Source organism: Phycodurus eques, chromosome 11 (assembly GCF_024500275.1).
Source record: "Phycodurus eques isolate BA_2022a chromosome 11, UOR_Pequ_1.1, whole genome shotgun sequence".
Classification (NCBI taxonomy): Eukaryota; Metazoa; Chordata; class Actinopteri; order Syngnathiformes; family Syngnathidae; genus Phycodurus; species Phycodurus eques.
In genome coordinates this window covers 8,119,208-8,139,629 of record NC_084535.1, presented here as the reverse complement: position 1 = coordinate 8,139,629, position 20,422 = coordinate 8,119,208, and the positions used below count along the sequence as shown (strand labels likewise).

General features: G+C 40.9%; 1 protein-coding gene across 1 annotated transcript in view; it reads left to right on the top strand.

Moving 5' to 3' along the window:
* Positions 1-16,274, top strand: part of LOC133409397 (protein bicaudal C homolog 1-like) — a 68,457-nt gene extending 52,183 nt beyond the window's left edge. The window contains exons 9-21 of the mRNA XM_061689296.1: positions 414-545; positions 3,469-3,676; positions 5,330-5,485; positions 5,746-5,924; positions 6,001-6,142; positions 8,001-8,154; positions 9,347-9,506; positions 9,583-9,622; positions 10,364-10,518; positions 10,631-10,793; positions 11,395-11,558; positions 11,975-12,074; positions 13,737-16,274. Of these exons, the coding sequence (XP_061545280.1) occupies positions 414-545; positions 3,469-3,676; positions 5,330-5,485; positions 5,746-5,924; positions 6,001-6,142; positions 8,001-8,154; positions 9,347-9,506; positions 9,583-9,622; positions 10,364-10,518; positions 10,631-10,793; positions 11,395-11,558; positions 11,975-12,074; positions 13,737-13,864 (1,881 nt within the window). The 3' untranslated portion in view covers positions 13,865-16,274. The remainder of the gene's footprint in view (positions 1-413; positions 546-3,468; positions 3,677-5,329; positions 5,486-5,745; positions 5,925-6,000; positions 6,143-8,000; positions 8,155-9,346; positions 9,507-9,582; positions 9,623-10,363; positions 10,519-10,630; positions 10,794-11,394; positions 11,559-11,974; positions 12,075-13,736) is intronic.
* The last annotated feature ends 4,148 nt before the right edge of the window (positions 16,275-20,422 follow it).

Genomic DNA, 20,422 nt, shown 5'->3' with positions numbered 1-20,422 from the left:
ATTTGCTTTCCTTTCTCTCTCCCTTCCCTTCTTGCTCTCTTCCTTTCTTCCTCTCTTCCTTCCCTCTTTCCTCCCTAACATTTTATATTATTTTATGAAATAATTGGTGCAATTTTATTGTACATAATAAAGTAAAAAGAGTTGTAAAATAAACAATTTTATAGCTATAGTACATTTATTTATTTCATTAAATTGGTTAATTCTAAATAAAAAATTCAATATATATATATAATTAATACAATTAAAACATGAATTAGATCATTGTCAAAATAAACAATTTTACGTACACATTCTAACTAATATGCAAATCACCTGGCCCATCTATTTTTTTCAGAAGCACAAAACGTTTGCCCACCCCGGTGTAGTTGCCTGCAGTGCTGAAGCGTTGTCCCTTTTTTCTTTGCGCTCCTCAGGGCTGCTTGCCGCTGGTGCTGATGTTCGACATTAAAGAGGACGTGGAGGTGGAGCCGCAGTGTATCACGGCCCTCATGGAACAGCTGGATGTCTTCATCAGTATCAAACCCAAGCCGAAGCAGCCCAGCAAGGTATGGTCGTCGGAATCGCCAGCCTTGTGCCACTTGTAACGGAAAGAACAACATTCCATCATGAGCGTCTCGCGTCCTCAAAGGCGAGCGAGGGCGGTGTCGGTCTTTCCAATTGTATTAAACAAACATATTGACAGGTCGCATTTCAGTATGTGAGCGATTTAAAAAGGAAAAAGCAGGAAGGGAAAATCAAAGGGAATGGTGCCATGTTCACTCAGCGTCTGCCGCTTTAGAGAACCACAGTCTGTCCTCAAACTGCGTGCAAAGGAAAGACCGGCTCCGTTTTGTGTATCAGGAAGACTTACTTGCATGCATTCTTAGTTAATACGCGTGTAGATTCAAAGTGCTTATTATCGTATGAACAGTAGGGAAAGATTTTTCCGCTGTACAGTGAAATTCAAACTTTGCGTTCCACATGGAGGCCAACATAGTGTTAAGTTTAGGAAGGGAAAAAACACACATATATATATATATATATATATATATATATATATATATATATATATCAAAACATAGAGAGAGAGCAGAAAAGCTACTCGCAAAAATGTTAGGAATATTTGGCTTTCAGGTGAAATTTCAGGATGAACCTAAATGATGAAGAGGATCATTTCAATTCTAATTGAACCAGGAAATGCAAATGGCAAATAAAACACTGAAACAATGAGCAGATGAACATGCGTACTTAAAAGTTCACTGGAAAGGTCATAGTGCATTTTCAGTTCCTCCAGACAATTCTCCCAGTATCTCTCACTTTTTATCAGCAGTATGTATATGCTAAGCTTCCACAGTGCATATTTTGCTTACTTTGGAGCAGTCAAGACACCCCAATTGTCCTTCAGTGGGCCTGGGGCGGAGTGCCTAACCTATATTGACGTACTGGGACTAGTGTAAGATGCCAAACACTGTTCCAAGACCACCACCACCCCCCCCCCCCCCACCACCCCATCCCGACCTTCCTAAGAACCCTTCACTTAAATATGTTAACGAGGTGACAGCAGTAGGCTCGTCCAAACACACTCTACTCCCTCAGCGCTTTGGCACAGCCCTAAAGAAAAGATTTAGATTCTGTTTTTAGAAGACTGGCAAAATGCAAACATGATTTTTTTTTTTTTTTTTTATTTTGTATTTATTTTTAATTTTATTGCCTGCATTTATGATGGTTTGTCATCCAAGAAAGCGGCGCTTGTCACCTGGCTTGAAACAGCCACGCTTTCTGCATAACACATATTGCATGAATTTTTTGGAACATTTTTGGTAAGTGTGAGTGTGTGGCTTTAAGTTCTATGAGTCTTTATGAAGATATTTACATCATGTATTAGTGCAGGCAAAGAGAATATATGTTATTTTGCATGGGATTGACAAATATTGTGGCTGTCTGTTTCTGATGGGTTGGTACTTTGCGTCACAGGTTTTCCCTGATGTCATTTGAACAATAAAACTATATATTTTTAAACATTTATAACATTATATCTTGTATCATGTGCAAAAAGAATGACAAAAAATATATGTCTTTGCAAATCTAATACTAGGAAAATACAAATAAAATGTGCTGTGTTTATACAAGGTCGCAAGTCAAACCAGATTTAATCCAGATCTAAATCAATTTTGGTGATTTAACATACTGATCACTGAATAGAAAATGTATTTAAAAAATGGAACTTTATTTGTAAACAAATGAAAGAAAATCATATATTCTGTAATGTGCAAAAAAATATGACAGCAACAAAACTTCCTGTGTGTGTATACAGTCAGAAGTGAAACCAGATTTAATCCATATCTGAATGCTTTCAGGTGATGTAACACATTGATCAATTCATAGAAATAATATAATTCCTATATTGTTCAAATGTGTTTTGTTTAGCAGATTTTGAACAAATTCAACATATACAACGTCAAAAGTTGTAGTCAAAGCAATTCAAAGCCAGATCTGAACAAATTGAGTGATTTAATACATTGATCACATCATGTAAAACAGATCATTTAATAATAATCAAAAATAATAATCAAAAAATGCAAAGAAATCATGTCCTTTGTATCCAATGTCACCATAACTTGGGCGACATAAAATCAAAGCAACTTTCCTTCAGATCTGATCCAGATTGGACATTTGGCAGCAATTGGCCCATTTAACTTATTCTGTATACACTTACTATATGTCTCTGGCATATCTCATCAGATCAGCGTGTAATTAGTTGTTTTTCTATGATCCCATTTCATATCCACAAATTCTTGCTCTCGATGAAACCTGATGTCCTTTTAGTTATTTCGATCCTGTTTTGTTGCGGTTTGCTCACTGACGTCCCCTAATGCTTTTTGCAGTATATTTTCCCATCCTATCAGCATCATCATAAGCAGCATTTTAAAAACTTGCAGTAGTTGCCATCACTAGCATATGATGGTTAAGGTTTGGCTGTGTCACTTAATGATGTTGAAAATCCCATAAAAAAAAATGTTAAAATAAAAGCTGGATAAACCAGCAATTTGTGGTATCATTATTACATAGTAGTCAAATGTGTGTGATAATTGTCCCCACATGTTTCTCTCAGCTTTCCTGATCATAAAGTTTTTTTTTTTATTGTTGACGTTTATGCCTCCTAAGGTGACGTCAAAGGGAGGAACAATATCTCCTTAATATTTCCACGTGTATCTAAGTGAGCGTGATGTGCTTTAAAAAAAAAAAAAGCCATCATTCAAATGTTGCTCCCACACAGACGCTGTTTGTCATTCTAATCTCTTCTTAATTCCCCTCTTCCTTCCTCTCCATCTTGTTTGTCTCCCCCTTCGTCCTCCCTTTCACTCCCTATCGCTGCGTCCAACATTCCCAAACCCTGCGATCCCCTCCCATGCGCCTCACGTGTACTTACACACACACACATTTGATCATTTTCTTTGCTCTCACTTTTGTTGTGCAACCTTTTTACAGTCTGTAATAGTCAAGAGTGTGGAGAGGAACGCCGTGAACATGTACGAAGCCCGGAAGTTCCTCCTGGGCCTGGAGAGCAACGGCGTGTCTTGCTGCTCGCCCTCGGTGGCCTTGAACCCGCCGGCTCCCAACGTGCCCTCGCCGTCCCTCATCTGCCCCGTTGGCCTGGACATCCTGGCCTCAGCTGGTCTGGGGCTCAGCAACCTGGGTATTAATAAGACATAGAAAGTTGTCATAAGTGGACTGCTCGTGGGAAATTGCCACTCTTGGATTTATTTTAACTTGCAGGGCATCCTGAAAGTGAAACTGAACACTTCCCTTTTTCCACATTTTGTTACGTTACAGCTTCATTCCAAAAGGGATTGAAGTCATTTTTTTCCCCTCAAAATTCTACACACAGCAGGCCGTATTGTGAAAATGAAAAAAATAAAGTTTGCGTGTTCTCCCGTGGCGTCCTCACATATTCCCAAAACATGCATGTTAGCTTCATTGAGTGTAAATGGTCGTTTGTATATTTATGCCGTGCGATTGGCTGGCGACCAGCCCTGGGGGTACCCCGCCCCTTGTCCAAAGTCAGCTGGGATAGGCTCCAGGTTACTCGCCACCCTCGTGGGACTAACTGGTGAAGAAGATGGATGAATGGGAAAAAAAAAACTGGGAAAACATAGCCTTTGCTTAATATTTTGTTAATATATCCCTTTGGCAGCAATTAGAGCCTGGTCTTTGTTAATATAATAAGGCGGTAACATCACAAAATGTGGAAAAAGGGAAGCGGTGTGAATACTTTCCACATGCATGGTAACTTTCAGGATTATTTCTTTTTGCCAATACAAGAATCCAATTGGTTTTTAATGGAACCCAACACAGAAAGAATTAAATCAGGTGGAGTTTTTTTCAGAGCTCATTTACTTTTCATTTTCAACCAAATAGAGGGCAGGTGCCCAAAAAAGATCTGTGGATAGTTGAAATTGTGAATAGCCAATTGCGAATCCGCGAAGGAACACTGGATTTTAAGAATGCCTTAAAGTTGCCGTGTCATTAATTGTACAGAAACCTCGTACAAAATAATCCCAAAACAGTTTTTTTCCTACTAGCTAAGCGTCATTTTCACACGCAAAAAGTTGCTCTGGGTTGTTCCCCTGGTTACTCTTGTCTTTTTATTTTACTCTCCTTAATGCTAAAGTCTTCCTGTTGTATCTTTTGTGTTGCACGCTTCTGCCTTTTGAGAGAAGAGAATATATGCTTCCTTATGGACGGTGTGCTCCCTGTTTAAACCCAATGAACGTACATTTTCTGACCTCACTTTTCCTGCCAAATGAAAATGGAGGGTGGGGGGGGGGAGTAGATTTAATGTAAATAATCGGTCGCAAAATTATAATATCATTCCGTGCAGGCCCAGTGTTGTAGAATTGGTTTAAAGTTGGTGGATGAAACTGTGGACGGGCCCACATCCTGGCCGTTAGTAATTGCTACATGCTTCTCTTGCTTAGATTACAGAGGAGAGCCTGCCAGGAGAGTCCCGTGCCTTATTCCCGGAGCCAAACTAGCCCCTTGTTAAAGCCACAGACCTGCTTCTTTGTGTTTTCATACACTGTGTTTAGGTTAAAGCACTCAACGGCACATTGTCTCAATAACAAGCTTTCACTGGGTACCGAGACACGTCGGCTAGGTACCGACCTTGCAGAGACGCGAGAAATTCCTTCTCACACTTGCCTGCTGCCTCGATGGAATTTTTGTTAAACAGCAGGAAGAGTGAAATTATTTTCCCAAAGGCCTTGGCGTAACATGTGATTTGTTACAGGAAAAAAAAAAATCTTGAGCTTTGAGCAGACCTCCGCTAATCTATCTATCTTCTCCACAGGCTTCCTGGGTGCAACGGCATCACACTCGCTGGCCAACTCGGCGGGCCCCAACACCGTCCTAAACACCTTAAATTCATCCATGAGCCCCCTGCAGGCCCCCAGTCCCGGCACCCCCACGCCCTCCCTCTGGCCCAGCTCGCTTACCAGCACCCAAGGTCTGTGTATGAGATATATATATATATATATAGATATATATATAGATTAAAAAAAACATGCATGTTAGGTTCATAATGAATTGAGGACTATAATGTTTGTCTCTATGTGCCCTGCGACTGGCGACAAGTCCAGGCTGGTACCCAGCTTCTCGCCTAAAGTCACCCGGGATAGGCTGCAGCTCACCCACCACCCTAATGAGGAGAAGAAAATGGATGGATGGATATTGCTTCCAAATATTTGACTCGTTATGCTTTCTCAGCGTTCACGTCCCAGTTGATGCTGCACCCGGCCACCCTGAGCAGCATCCTGCTGTCAGGCGTGCAGGGTTACACGCAGAGCACACCCTCCCCTCCACCGGGCCTGGCGCCCATCGACAAGCAGCCCAACGGCGTCCCGGACTGCGCCAAGGCAGCCTGCGCTCTCAACGGTCACGTTAAGGTCAGCCCATTTTCTCAACTCTGTGTTCTTTTTAAATGACTTAATTTCATATATTGACTTTGCACCTTCTGCGCAGCATCCGGCTTCCGTCTACGGGAGGATAGCCACCGCGTCACTCGCCGAAACGGTTTTGAGTCCAGCGCCGTGCGACTCTGTCCAAGAGGCCAGCGGACACAGTCCATCAGAACCGCTGTCGAGCAAGTCCAGTGCCGATGAAGGTACTCATCGCATTCACACATTTTTTCTTTTTATTATCAATTAAATGTGTGGCATTACTATAGTAACTAAGTATGTACATTTTATAGACAGAACACTTCACAGAAAGGACTTACAAATTGCTTCATGCAGTCATCCATATATTAAATGCATAAACAACGTTTCACATTTAGTTCAAAAAACACAAATCAATTCACTTAAACTGAATCCAAATAAAAAGTATACATTCTATGTACTTTCATCCAACAGGATTTATGAATGGTAATTATTTATAATAACGATCTTTAATATTGTTTTTCTATGAATTTTGAATTTTATGAATGAATTTTTGGGCCCTACCCCCCATGACAGTCACTCGGTCAGCTTGTGAAATATTACTTCACATATCGGCCAGGTCAAAATGGCCTGCAGTCTGTCCAAGTTGCATCATTTGTCATCACGTAGAGAAACAAAAGTGCTGCTCAAATATGAAGTGTAATTTATGTGCCATATAAGCACATTCTGCAGATGTTGTTGTATTCTGGGTCACGTCTGGGTCAGTTCCGGACTACAGCCGGCCTCTTTTATCCTTCTATCAAACTGATTCTACTACTTTCATTCGCTAGGCTCGAAATACTTTTTAATGGATTGTATACAAATATGCCTGTCCACCTTTCGAGAGGGGAGTATTTGTGTTTGGTGATATGTCCATGCCTACATCCACACATTGAACTACTGCCTAAAAGAGTTGGACAGTGTCATTACGCAGTGACTGACATGAATGAGAAAGGACTGGTCCCTAAAGAGAAAACAAAAAATGCGGAAGTAAAATCTCTGCTTCGAATGCTGCGGTAAAAGACTAGAGAATTTGGGATTATTTCACATTTAACTGCCAGCCTTCACCCGAGCTCACAACTGTTAATGCTTTCATTCACTTGACGCCCACGTCGCTCACCAGACCAGGCCCGGCATTTTAAAGCCATAAACATGCAAAGTCACAGATGATACAGTTTACGACATCAGAATTGCGACCCCAAGTGGACAATAATAATACCAGCACTTCACATGTACATTTTGTCCTTCAATAATGGAAAAAAAAAAAATCTGATTGCTCAATTAGTCAATGGCATAATCTGTGGAATAATTGATGATAAAAAAATATTCAATAGCTCCAGCCCTAGTAGAAATACACCTGGGGAATTAAATTGTGGGGAGGAGAGCATAAAATGTCTCCTTTTAAACACCAAAAAGATAATCTATGAATATATAATTTAGTAATATCTAAAGATTTATGTAAGTTTTTAAGCCCCTTGAAGAATACCTCAAATGAACTTATTTCCCTCTGCAGTTCTTAACCTCACAGTGTGTGTTTATTTCGTGCGAGAGTTTCTGCCCTCCTCGCGGTGCACGCAGGCGGTTTTCCCCCTCGAATCGTTCTCTCTCACGCGTCTCCTTTTCCTCGCGTGTTTACCAAAGCCGTCTTCCCTGACTTGGTGCGTCACGCGCAGGTTTCCTCTCCTTCCCTCCTTCCCTACTTGCTTCCATCCTTCCATCACCTCCTCCTGTGTCTAACAGTGTTTGGACTGGCTTGCCCCCCCCCCCCGGCTTTGCTCAGTTTTTTTTTTTTTTTTTTTTTTTTTTTCAGGGTGGGCTGTTCCATCGTGAATCCCCCGAGAGCTCTATGAGATCGTCTGACATCATGTTCTTTTTCTCGGCCGTGCAGAACTTAAATGCATATTCATACAGTGTTGATTACACGCATGTGAACTCTCACACATCCTGTTGCACAGCATATAGCGAAAAGCTGATTTACAGCTGCTGATTTCACTAATCCACAAATCTGCCAGGACTTTTAACGCAGTCTTGGTTTATGTCTTCCAGGCTCGGACACGTTTGTGGAGGTGGGCATGCCAAGGAGCCCCTCGCACTCGGCCAGCGGCAGCGAGCTGAAGCAGATGCTGGCCTCGTGCAAGACGTCGTCGGGAAAACGGCAAGCCGTGGAGCTCCTCCAGGGCACCAAGAATTCCCACCTACAGTATGTCAAAATTAAGCAATGGTTGACACTAGATTTTGTGTGTTTAATGCCTTCACGCGACCATTCACAGCTACACTCATGATGCTTAGAAGTCCTGTTGACGCCTTTGGAAGAAGATTTCAATTGAGCTTTGCCATTTGAAAAACTCCAACAATAACAATTTTGTAAGATTCATACAAAATACACTGAAATTAGTAAGAAACTGACAACCAATTGTATAGTCCCCTGCAATATTTCCATTAGATTAATGTTAAATGCTCATATGAAATAAATAAACTATATCATGTAATAAAAGGAAAAAGAGATTATTAATTCCAAATTTAGTTTAAGAGATTATTAATTCCAAATTTAGTTTAAAAACTGAAGAACCACCTATTAAATTCAACAGCAAAAAATATTCTCAATTTGAGTTTTATTTGTCGAGCCCTTTAAATATAACCTCAGCTGAAACAAACGGCTGTACCTGAATAAAAATCAAACATATAAGACAATTGAACATAGCATCGTTCAAAAACAATAAATGTATTTTAAAAAAATTTAACAAATAAGACACTAAAACAAGGGCAGTCTCGTGTTGTGTAGAAAGCTAAGAAACAGAAATAGGCCTTTAAAAATGGACAGCAAAGAAGCTTGTCTAAAGTACACTGCGAGGTCATCCCATAGTTTGGGACAGGCAACAACAACAACAACAACAACAAAAAGCCCTATCCCCTCTGAGCTTCCCCTGATACTTTAGCACCTCCATGAGCAGCTGGTCACCTAAAGCACCAGGCAAGAGTGTAGGGATGGAGCAATGAGACGAGTTTGAGATTTGAAAACAATTAGCAGAATCTAAAATGAGCTCTAAAATGCACAGGCAGCCAGTGGAGTTGTTGTGCTCCCTCTTACGTGTTGCAGTTAAGAGGCCAGCGGCAGCATTTTGAACCAACTGGAGACGTTTGAGGAAGGACTGCCTAACTCCAAAGTAAAGGGCATTACAGTAATGTGAAATACAAATTTACATAAGTAAATTAATATGTAATTGAATAGTTAATGAAAAAAATACACATGTAATTTAAATGTTAATTAAAATAAATTGGGTTTAAATATTGGCAGATATATTATATGTATTTGCACATGAGCCTTTAGAAAATTGATGTATAAAATGGAGTGCCATTTCTCTTTGTTCACAAAATTCGCATTTCCTGTGCAGTTCCGATTGCCTCCTGTCGGACGCCGAGTCCAGTTCGTCAGACAGCCCTGTGGCCGACAAGAGGGCGCCGGGCAGCGAGCGGGCGGCCGAGAGGGCGGCGCAGCAAAACGAAAGGGAGCGCATCAGATTAGCCCCGCAGACCTCCTTCGCCAACATGCAGGTTCGTGCAAACGCATACTGTACGTACAAAAATACAAACAGGTCTTTCGATACTAAGGAATACTGTTTGTTTACAGGCATTTGACTATGAACAGAAAAAGCTGCTGGCAACCAAAGGTGAGTTAACGTGTGTGTGTGTGTGTGTGTTCGTGTATACCTTCCTTTTCAAATGTCAGTCAAAGGGTCTTTATATTAACCAATAAGCACGGATTGGCTTGTATTAGCTGTGCTGCATTTATTTATGTATGTGCAATAATAGTAATTGTTTTTGACTCTATTTTATTATTATTTTATTAAATGATTGGTTAATTAATTGTAATTAAATAAAATGTAAATAATAGCATTACAAATTTGAATGATTTATTCTTGTATTCTCATAAAGCACTTTTTTTCATATTTCTACATATATATTTAAACTTTTTTTTTTTACCTAATCTACGAATGACCTGGCCCATCTGTTTGTTTTAAAATTCAAAGTTGGCACTTGAGCACAAAAACTTTGCATGCCCCTCATCTCACCCCAGAACAGTGTTGTTAAAAGTCAGATGTAGTTTAGCATGTGCAAATATTAAAAATATAGTCGTCAAAATCTCAAATACTTAACTTATTACTCCTTATATATTGGTACCTTTTACTTATTTGCATGACCAAGCGTGTAAATAACTCGTTGGCTCGCAAAAAAAAACAAAAAAACACACACACACACAAAAACTCAGAAGTTGAGGCAGTCATAAGTCAAGATACCGCTTTGTTGTTATTCTCAAATTGCAAAATAATATAGCTTTAATTTTTTAAAATGTGGGGGAAATAGGGAGGAAATGAACTGGTGCAATCAAATATGTACACGTGTTCACGCAGCTATGTTGAAGAAGCCCGTGGTGACGGAGGTGCGGACTCCGACTAACACCTGGAGCGGTCTTGGTTTCTCCAAGTCCATGCCAGCCGAAACCATCAAGGAGCTGAGGAGAGCCAATCACGTGCCCTACAAGCCCAGCATGAGCACCACCTACGAGGTTTGGCTCCACCCTCCCCTTTTGGACCTTACGGATCAATGTCTCTGTACCCAATATTGACTTTTCAGATGCGTTTGCCACCTGTAATATTTGGGTGAACTTCCTCCCTCAGGGTTCCCCGCTGTCCCTGTCCCGCGCCAGCAGCCGGGAAGGCGTGGCCAACGGCAGTGACTCGGACAACTGGCGGGAGAGGAACGGCACGTCGAACGGGCTGCAGGCCCACACTGAGTTCCCCGCCGCTGTGAGCAGCCCCAAGAGGAAGCAGAACAAATCTGGTCAGCAGCGTGACGTTGCATTGCATGGAGCGCAGTTCTATTAAATTTAACTGGAAGCTTGGTTACTATTCACATGTATTTATTGTATTTATTATTATTATTATTATTATTATCTGTGATCATGATAAAGCTATTAAAGGTTCAGGTTTAGCCGTAAAGTTACGTGTGTTAGTTATGTGCTCTTATACTAAATAAAAACGGCTTCTCTCTATTGAACTAAAGTTGCCCTCGGGTGACAGCTGCTCTCGATTCCGCATCATTACTCTTGGTCAGTGAGCCCAATTCTCTGCACGGTTGCCATGGCAATTGGCCTCCATGACTTTTTGGGGTGTGGGCTGCATTTTTTTTTTTTATGTCAAATATCGACAAACCTTCCAGCAAAATGTTTCTCCGCTCTTGCAAGTCTGCCATTTTAATAAACTATATGCACATTACAAAATGCCATCCATTTATTTATGTTCTATAATTTAAACATCTAAGCGAGAAGACAAATGTATGATAAAATACACTACTCAAACTTCTACTACAACTACCTCTTTGCTAGGTGCCAACTTTTTACATCTTGTTTTATTTTTTCCTTTGTATTTTCTTTGACGGACAGCCGCTGAACATTACCTGAGCAGCAGCAACTACATGGACTGCATTTCATCGGTGACGGGCAGCAACGGCTGCAGCCTCAACTCCTCGCTCAAAGGTTCGGACCTGCCCGAGCTCTTCAGCAAGCTGGGTCTGGGGAAGTACACCGACGTCTTCCAACAACAGGAGGTGAGCGGGGAGCAAGACGCAATGCCCGTAATGTGGACAAATGTATAAGGAAGTGGAAGAATGTGTGTTTTCTTTGCAGCTATAAGAGCTTACACTCTTTGGGAAGACCGTCTAAACAGGTGTCTTTCCCCATTCACTGATAAAGGAGGGGCTAGTTCAGCCTCACGAGTTTTGATGAGCTTGATATCAGGGCTTAAGTCAAGTTCTTCCACATTAAACTAATCCAACCATGCCTTTATGGACCTTGGGAAAAGAAAAGGGTTTTCGACAAATTCCCCATAAAGTTGGGCAATGATGAAAAATTTACCTTCAAGGGAACCTCAGGAATCTAGTGTAACTTCTTAATTGAACTGTTAATCGGTTGACATTTGTGTCTTGTGAAACTAGTCATTAAAGCAACTTGTTGCGGATTCCAGATCGACCTCCAGACATTCCTGACTCTGACCGACCAGGACCTAAAGGAACTGGGCATCACTACCTTTGGCGCCCGCAGGAAAATGCTACTGGCCATCTCAGGTATTTCAATAGCGGCAAATTCTATCGTGTTGAAGTGCTGTTAATAATCGTTTGTGCAGATCAGTCAATTACAGTGGTACCTTGTATTACAAGTTAATTCGATCTGTGACCAAGATCCTAACTCAATTTACTCATCCACTATCTAATCCATTACCACTATAGTCTCCCTATTGCGTGTTCGCATTAGTAATGGCGGATCGCGCTCAGTCAGTGGAAAATAAAGTAAGTAATATTTGTTTGCAGCAGCAAGATTACAGTAAAATGGATTCATTTACATTCTTTGCGGATGAGCGTGTCTGTGTTTTTACATTTTTCCGCTCTGTGATGTTGCTTTTGTTCTGTTGACACAGCGGCTCCAACGCTCATGTTTGGGTGTCATTCTTGGTCAGTGATGTCATGTTTTTGGACTCGACAGTAGTGTAGCTGCAGTGATTTTGACTGGAACAAGGCAGGAGAGCGTGTACGGGAAAATGGGCTGAAAAATATAAGCACTTCTATCCATCTTTTTTCTATAACGCTTGTCACGGGTGAGCTGGAGCCTTTCCCAGCTGACTTTGAGTGAGAGGCAGGGGTCACCAGTCAATTGAATCAAAACCACCGTTAACACAAACATTTGCACCTGTGGACAATGAAGTGCACGGGTGTCAAACTCAAGACCCGGGGGCCAAATCCATCCTGCCACCTCATTTTATGTGGTCCACGAAAGCAAATCATGTACGTCAACTTCATGTTTCTTGCTAATATACCAAAATGGCAAATTGTCTTCTTTGTTAATAACACTGAGAAATGGCATGTATACTAACCCCCCTTTCAACATAAACTGAACAATAGTTCAACAAACAATGTTTTACTGGCTTCTGGTTTCAAAAATAGTTCAATTCAATTGTTCGTATATATGTAATAATATGAGGCGATCATACATTTATTTGGGTTCACAGTTATAACGGTCTTCCGAGGGAAACCGTAACGAGTTTGACACACCTGATAGAGTCATCGATGAACTTAACATTCAAGTTTTTGGAATGTGGAAGAAAGCCAAAGTGCCCGCAGGAGTAATTTGAGTTGAGATTCAAACCCAGAACTTCTCAACTGTGAATCTGCTGGCTGTTTTCTCTTTCACCCGCTCACAATTGTAAAATCCCTTAGCCTTCTCGGGAGACAACGGAATTATTTGTAATGTAAATTTGCCTCTTGGAACGTTGACGATTTGATTTCCAATGTAAAGATCTACCACAAGCTGTTTTTGGAAACAGTAAAAAAAAATGTGGTCAGTAAGCACAGCAGATACCTGTACTTTTACTGCGAGTAACGCAATGTGAACTAATAGTGGCCGGATGCTCTGAAAGGTATTGCCGCCATCTAATGTGGAGTGTCTGAATCTCACTCCTAAGTCAAATTTTTGCTTGCAAAAAAATCAACCAAGATCAGAACTTGAAAAACTAAATCTATAAAATGGTACCACGGTACTACTTTCCTATTAGCCAAGGGCTTTGGCGCCACCTTGTGTCATCCTGTAGGGTTGTAAAAAGAGACTTCCGGGCCAATAGCTAAGGATAAGATTCCACAGGGGGAAAAAAAGCTGGTGAATTTGCGAGTAGGGTTTTAGGTACTGTGACTGATTTCCTTTGCTAATCTTGCTTCCAATGTGGGCTCTCATTTCAGAACTTAACAAGAACCGGCGGAAGCTATTCGAGCCCCCCATCCGGTCGTCCTTCTTGGAAGGGGGCGCGAGCGGTCGCCTGTCCCGTCAGTTCCACGCCGACATGGCCAGCGTCAGCGGGCGGTGGTAGGCCGTCCCGTCCCCTCCTGTCCGGTCCTGTCCCGTCCGTCCCAGCGGCGTCCTTTTTTTTCAAGGCCCAGCACCACCTTTTTCATTCGGTTGTTGCACCTCTATCAAGCTCAGACTGTTCACAGCGCCATCTTGTAGAAACATACAGTTAAAAGCCATAGTTTGCCTTCCAAGTACCAACCAACATTGGGGGGGGGAGGGATTCCTGAGGTTCAGTGTTCACTCCTGTCCGAGCCATTAAGTCTATCCGAAGCATTTCTGTGTGGAAGTTATTGTGGCGCTTCTGACTAAAGGTACTCCAGTATTTCAAGGGAACAGGCAGAATGATTAGTACAATCATTTTACCCACTGACGCCGCTGCAGCTGTGTCGGTGACATGCACTTTAATGTTACTAGACTTTTGCCTGTGAACGCCTTCATTGCTTAGATTGGAATATTGATAATAATTATGCATTGGACTTAAAAAGCACAGATCTTTTTTTTTTTTTTTTTTTTGTGTACCAAGCCAAATGTAAGCACTTAGCTTGCCCGTTTGGGGGTGGGAGGGCATGCCCAAGCAAAGTGCAAAGTAGGTCAGCGCACCAAAGTCGTGTCGTGTACCAAAAAGGGAAGTGTAGAGTGTTTTGATTAGGAACATACCTCCGAAGTCAATGTTTATGTTCAGCAGCTGTTGCGCCATCTCGCCATCGTTTGCGTCCGTGTATTTCTTAGACAAAAATTTGTACTCTTTTTGTGATTTTTTTTTTTTTTTTTTTTTTTTAACTACCATGTTAGGGGAAAGGGGCAGGATGTATAATGGTAATCAGTTTACATGTGTATTTTTTATACGTCATGAATGACTTAATATGATTATTTGGTATTATTATTGTCATTTTATGTTCGTTTCTCAGTCTGTGGAGTGCTTAAATGGCCGCAGCAGGTTTTCGTCTGTTTGTTTATAGCACATGCTTTTTTGTTTCTTTTCCCTCCTTCTTCTTTCTTCCTGTCCCGTCTGTTATTTGTCAGCGTAGGCCTCTCGGTGGCCTCGAAACCCCACAATGCACTCCTCTGCCTTCTCTGTGGAGCAAGGACCTCGTTAGAGAACTTTTTGTAGCCTCAAGTGCCAGTTAACTTTTTTTTTTTTTTTTTGCGTGAAGAAGGGATGTTTTGCTCTGAAAATGACTGCATCTCACAGTGAACATAAAAACGGTATTTGAAGGAATGCAATGAAAAGCTACAATGATCCACTATCATATTTTTGGGTCATCTTAATACCCGTGAAGCACCATTTAATTAAACGAGAGGACTATATATCATATTTACAGTAAATCATAATTTTCAAGTTTGTCAGACATGTTATTGAAGATTTAGACGCTAGATTTGAAGCTCAAGTGCAATTAAGAGTCGTCGTGTTAATATTTTTCAGTATTACAAATGAAGAATCAAGATTTTCTTTTTTGTGTGTGTAAAAGGTGCCTTAAAAGATTGACCGCCTGTCGAGCGCAGATGCATCAAAAGCATCTAAACTATGACGGAAAATACCAGCAGGAAATAAATGAGTGCCTTTCCGTTTAATTCTAATTTTTCAACCACTTTCACCTGTTTGACGTCTATTTACGGTTATTAATAACTCTACAGTGCAGTGAATTATTTTCTGACAAGGTTGCCGATGCAAACGGGATATTTTAGTTTTTTATATAGAAGTCTTTTAAAAAAAAAAATACAAAATGTAAACTGTTACTTTATCCTGAAGCACTACATGGAAAATGTTGTGACTCGTTTTGTTGTCCTTCCAAGGTCAGCTTCTCGTCTTAACCGGTGAATGTTGTTTATAAAAAAGCGCTTCGTCCGAGGTGTGATGTTTTTTTTTTTTTTTTTTTTTTTTTTTTTCCATGGCTCATTAAGGGACTCATTCTGTCAAAAAAGTTTACGAGCGGCTCCTCTCATTAAGTCATACAGCCGTCAATGTGTGGTTGTATTGTTTATTGCCAAAAAGGTTCTATTTGAAGACGTCTTTGTACTGCAGTTTTCTGGTACATTTATAACTCATGTAAAACCACTAAGAGATTTCTGGAACATTTGTGCAACTTTTCAATCCTGAACAATTGTTGTTGTTTTTTGTTAGGAAAAGATACAATTCTGCACCCAAGGATTTGTGCATCGTGGCCAAAAAGCTCTTGTTCACAGTCTGATATTCCAGTTGTCTTATCATATCGAAGTATTTTTTTTTTTTTTTTAGTTTTTAATAAACCATGAATCAGGCACACACAAAAAAACATGTTCAAACATTGATATTCTGAAGGTAATAAATGTATGCCAAATTCTTTTCTTGTGGTTTGTCTGGGAACTCTTCCATCTGGTGTGCGGTTATCTTCAAAATGTTGCAGTGAGACTCCAGGGAAGCTCAGAGTGGAGAATCATCGCTCTCGCTATCGAAAAGCTTTTAATTCTCTTGCTACCTTTCTGCTTCCAGAACATTCTCATGCAGCTGATATGCAAAACGGTTCTGCACTGTGTCTGGTGTATTTTTAGGCAGAATGAAGCCAGTAAAAAGAATATTTTTTTGCTGTGATATGGTAGTAGATGCACATTTTCTTGCAATTGTGAGTGCTGAATCTGATCAACTCTGTCTCTTATGCTTATCATAAATTCAAAATTTTCAATCCATATGGAAGATATCGATTTAATCCAATTGGTGTGATCGTAACGTATGCACACGACTTGAATTGTAGTATCGCGAACCAAAATTCTGTTTTTCCATGAACCCTGTCATATATTACTCGCATATTTAATAGCTGATCATTACATGTACACTACTCAGAAAACGTTTGGGATATTCGGGTTTTGGGGCTAAATTGCGTGATGAACCTAAAGTGCACTTTGACCTTTACAGGTAAACTTAATTTGACCTTTTTAATGTTCAATTTGACCTTTTTAATGTTCAGTGTTTCAGTATTTTCCTGCATAAATTGTTGTTCTCTAACAATGAGCTGAAGGGCAAAATTCGCCACAAATTTCCAAGGACATCCACTTCTATGCCTTTCTGTTACTCTTCTAGTCTCTCTGTATCTCTGTTTGAAGCCTTGGCACTGCTGATCAATTGTTAGGTGTCGTCTTGGTTTCATGATGTGAAAATGTGATTGGCATGGTGAATTTGATTGTTTAAAAATGGAAGGGGAAAAAAAAAAAACATTGAACCAGGAAATGTATTGGTGGATTCATGGATCCAAAAGTTCCTCCCACATTCCCAAAACATGCATGTTAGGTTCAGTAAATATTCAAAATCGTCCATCGGCCTGAATTCCAGTGAATGGTTATTTGCCTCTACATGCTGTCCATTGAGTTTTGCTTAAATAGCAATGACTTCATGTCAAGCCTCAAGGGGGCAGTGTTGATGCTTAAAACAGACGTTTTAAAGGCGGTGGTGCACAATCATAGCAGTAGTGAGTCGACTGAGACCAAATTATTCATTTGGATCAGCACCATACACGGTCATAGATACATACTGACATTGAGCCTTTATAGGCCACCACATGTGGACTTTAGTGAGTTTTGTGGGATCCATCTTGACTCACGTTTAAGTTTCCATGTTGTCCTGTAGAGTTTTGATGCATTTGTCACTGAGCGTTTAAATTTGGGAGAGGAGAAATGCCCATTTTGTAATGTTATTTTACTATAAAATCCTAAACCTGCACATCTTTCGGCGTTTATCTGGCTAGCTGGTGCCCAACCCACAAGAAAAGTAACCTGCTTTAGATATGAGCGCTTTTTATACATGGGGTGTAGTTTTTCTTTTTTTTTTTTTTTAAATCAAATTAATTACATTTGCATTTATCTGCTTTTATTTAGTTCAATCATTTAAAGTTATTGTGTTTATCTGAATGTTCAGAATGTTTTTAATCATTTACGTGTGATGTCATCCAAGTGTCAGATGGACAGTGGCGGTAGTGAGGAGGGCGTAGGAACAGGTGGCACCACCGAAGCGTCTGTTCGTCAACAGCGTGTGAATCACTTACACTTTTTCCCTCCGTCACCATTTTTTTTTTCCTTCCGCCATACAAGCTTTCCCGCCTTTGTTTGTTGTGTAACAGCGCCGCACTGATGACTGTGTAAATACTGCTTTCTCTGAGTTAATATGCAGGAGGCTGCAGTGGGAAAACATTTACAGTGCCAGTTGCACACATGGATGCACCGCGGGGGATTAGAGCGATTTTAAAGCTTCCTTTTGGGGGCAAAAAAGAAATGCAACAACCATGCTCTCCACTGAGGATGATTGAACAGTTGGACATGTGCATTCAAAGGTTTTATAGAAGGTCAAATTAATTCACCTGTAACGGTTCTAGTTCATTTTAGGAATCATCCAGTAATTTCACTTTGAAATATCGATGACTTTTTGTGACATAAATGATGATCTCCTTACTGGGTTTCGCTCTCAAATCATCTCACTTGATGTCTCGAAGCTTCTTAACATGTCACATCTCCCCAAAAATAAAAAAATAAAATAAAATAAAATACATCCTCACTGAATCAAACGTCACATTGGTGGAGAAAAGCTGTCAATCAAGTCAAGAGCACATATGAGACAATCGTTGTCAGTGGACAGTGTGGTTGCGTCAGTGATGTGAGGGCAGACAGCTGCTGTAAATTGCGGAGCGAAAATAACTTTAATGACTAACCACCCATCAACATGTAGGCAAGCTTCCCACTTGACGGTCCACAATGTTGTCCGCAGATTTCCACTGCAGGAAAAGTGTGGACGAGATACGGTGTGATTTTAATTATTTTTTTTGTATGTGGTTTTACAATATATTTGGAAAATGCACATCTTCGTTCATTCTTGTATATACTCCATTTGCTTCTTTTACAACAGGCCGGTAAACCTGTTAAACCTGCTATGCTGGCGAGTAGACGGAGTTGTTAATCCGCTGTCCTCCTGCCCTACTGTCTGAGGACAGTTTGTCCGCGGAGGTGAGAATCCGACCCAGGAAACGGACACCAACATCAGACGCCAGACCGCAAGCGACTGCAAGGCTCGTTGCTGACCTGGAATTACCGCAAGCAATTAATACCTTAATGATCAATATTAAAATGCAGTAGCGCAGCCATCAGTGTTCATCAAAACTAAAAAAGTATATTTCATGTTATTGGAATTTTAAAAACATTTTGTTACTGTTACATTATGTGCAGTTTGAATATTAACAGTGGGCTTCAACATAGGAAAACAACAACTTTACTTATGATTCAAATAAAATGTATTGTAAATACAAATAAATAAAAAAAATGTACCGAAATAAATGAGTTCTTAAAGACTAAATGCAAAGTTAAATACAACGGAAGTGGTACTTCAGCAGTGATTCTTTAGCATACCACTAGAGGGAGCCCATGTGCGACAGTTTGAGAATCGCCGCCAATCTACACTGTGTGTATGTGGCGCATGGCCTCATCACCAAGCACGAATTTGTGTGACTCAAGCCGTCGCATGAACGCGGCTCTGGATCTTACCTTGTCATGTCATTGTCTATAACGAGGCCGTCATACGTACGTCTCCTTTAAATAGTATTGCAGGTGTACAGTACTGCATTCCTTTTGCAAAATAATGTTACTTTTTTTGTTTGCAATTCTCAGCTTTTGGAGCCACAACATGACGCCGCACCTCTTCCTCAGTTTTGATGACACTGTCAAAGAGGTGTTGGTGAAACAATACAATTAAAGTAGACTTGAATATGTGTCAGGGTCTCGTTAGATTGTGCGAGTGTACCTAATGAAGTGTTTTTCGCCACTAATTTACAATATTGCTCCATATACAAGCTCATCCATTTATATGCTGCAGGATGATGCTGCACCTCCCCTGCACGTCCTCCGTCTGTTGCCGTGTGGCCTCTGAGCTCACAGGAGAGGTGAGCCAATCACACGCACGCGCACGGACACGTGAACACACACAAAGTAGATGAGTATCAGCATGGCAGGGATTTAGGAAAGCGATGATGACGAAGAACAAAGCGAGTTGATGGAGGAGAATTGTGTGTGTGTGATTGGGGGTAGGGGTTGATCTTAGTTTGCATAGGATGCTGTGTCAGTGCCCTCCCCTCGCTGCCCAGCACTGATCTTAACACATAATGACTCTAGCTGGAGGGAATGAGCCCGGCTGACGGATGGAGGTAGGAAACCTCCGGAATCAGCCAGCCACTCGCCTCCTCTTCTTCTTCCTCCTCCTCCTCTTCTATAACTGGAGGAAAAGAGAGAACTAGACGATGCACGGCGTGCATAACAATGACCTTTTTTTTGTGTGCAGTGTCGGAGCTTTTTGAAGTCTTTTGATGATGTAACGCGTGTTGTTTATGAAGTGAAAAAGTCCTTTAAATGAATGCTTCTGTGCTAATCAATCTGTGGCTGTCAGGGGACTGAGCTGTTTTAGCAATGAAGGCATTTAAACACAGCAGGGAGTAGCTGGTAAGTCATGGTCACAAGCTGGGTCCTATTAAGTGTGCTTAAGAGCATCAAGTGTGGAACAAGCTTCTCTGTACGTACATTGTGTTGCATCTTCAGCATGAGCACGCACAAGCTTCAGGAAAGGAATTCG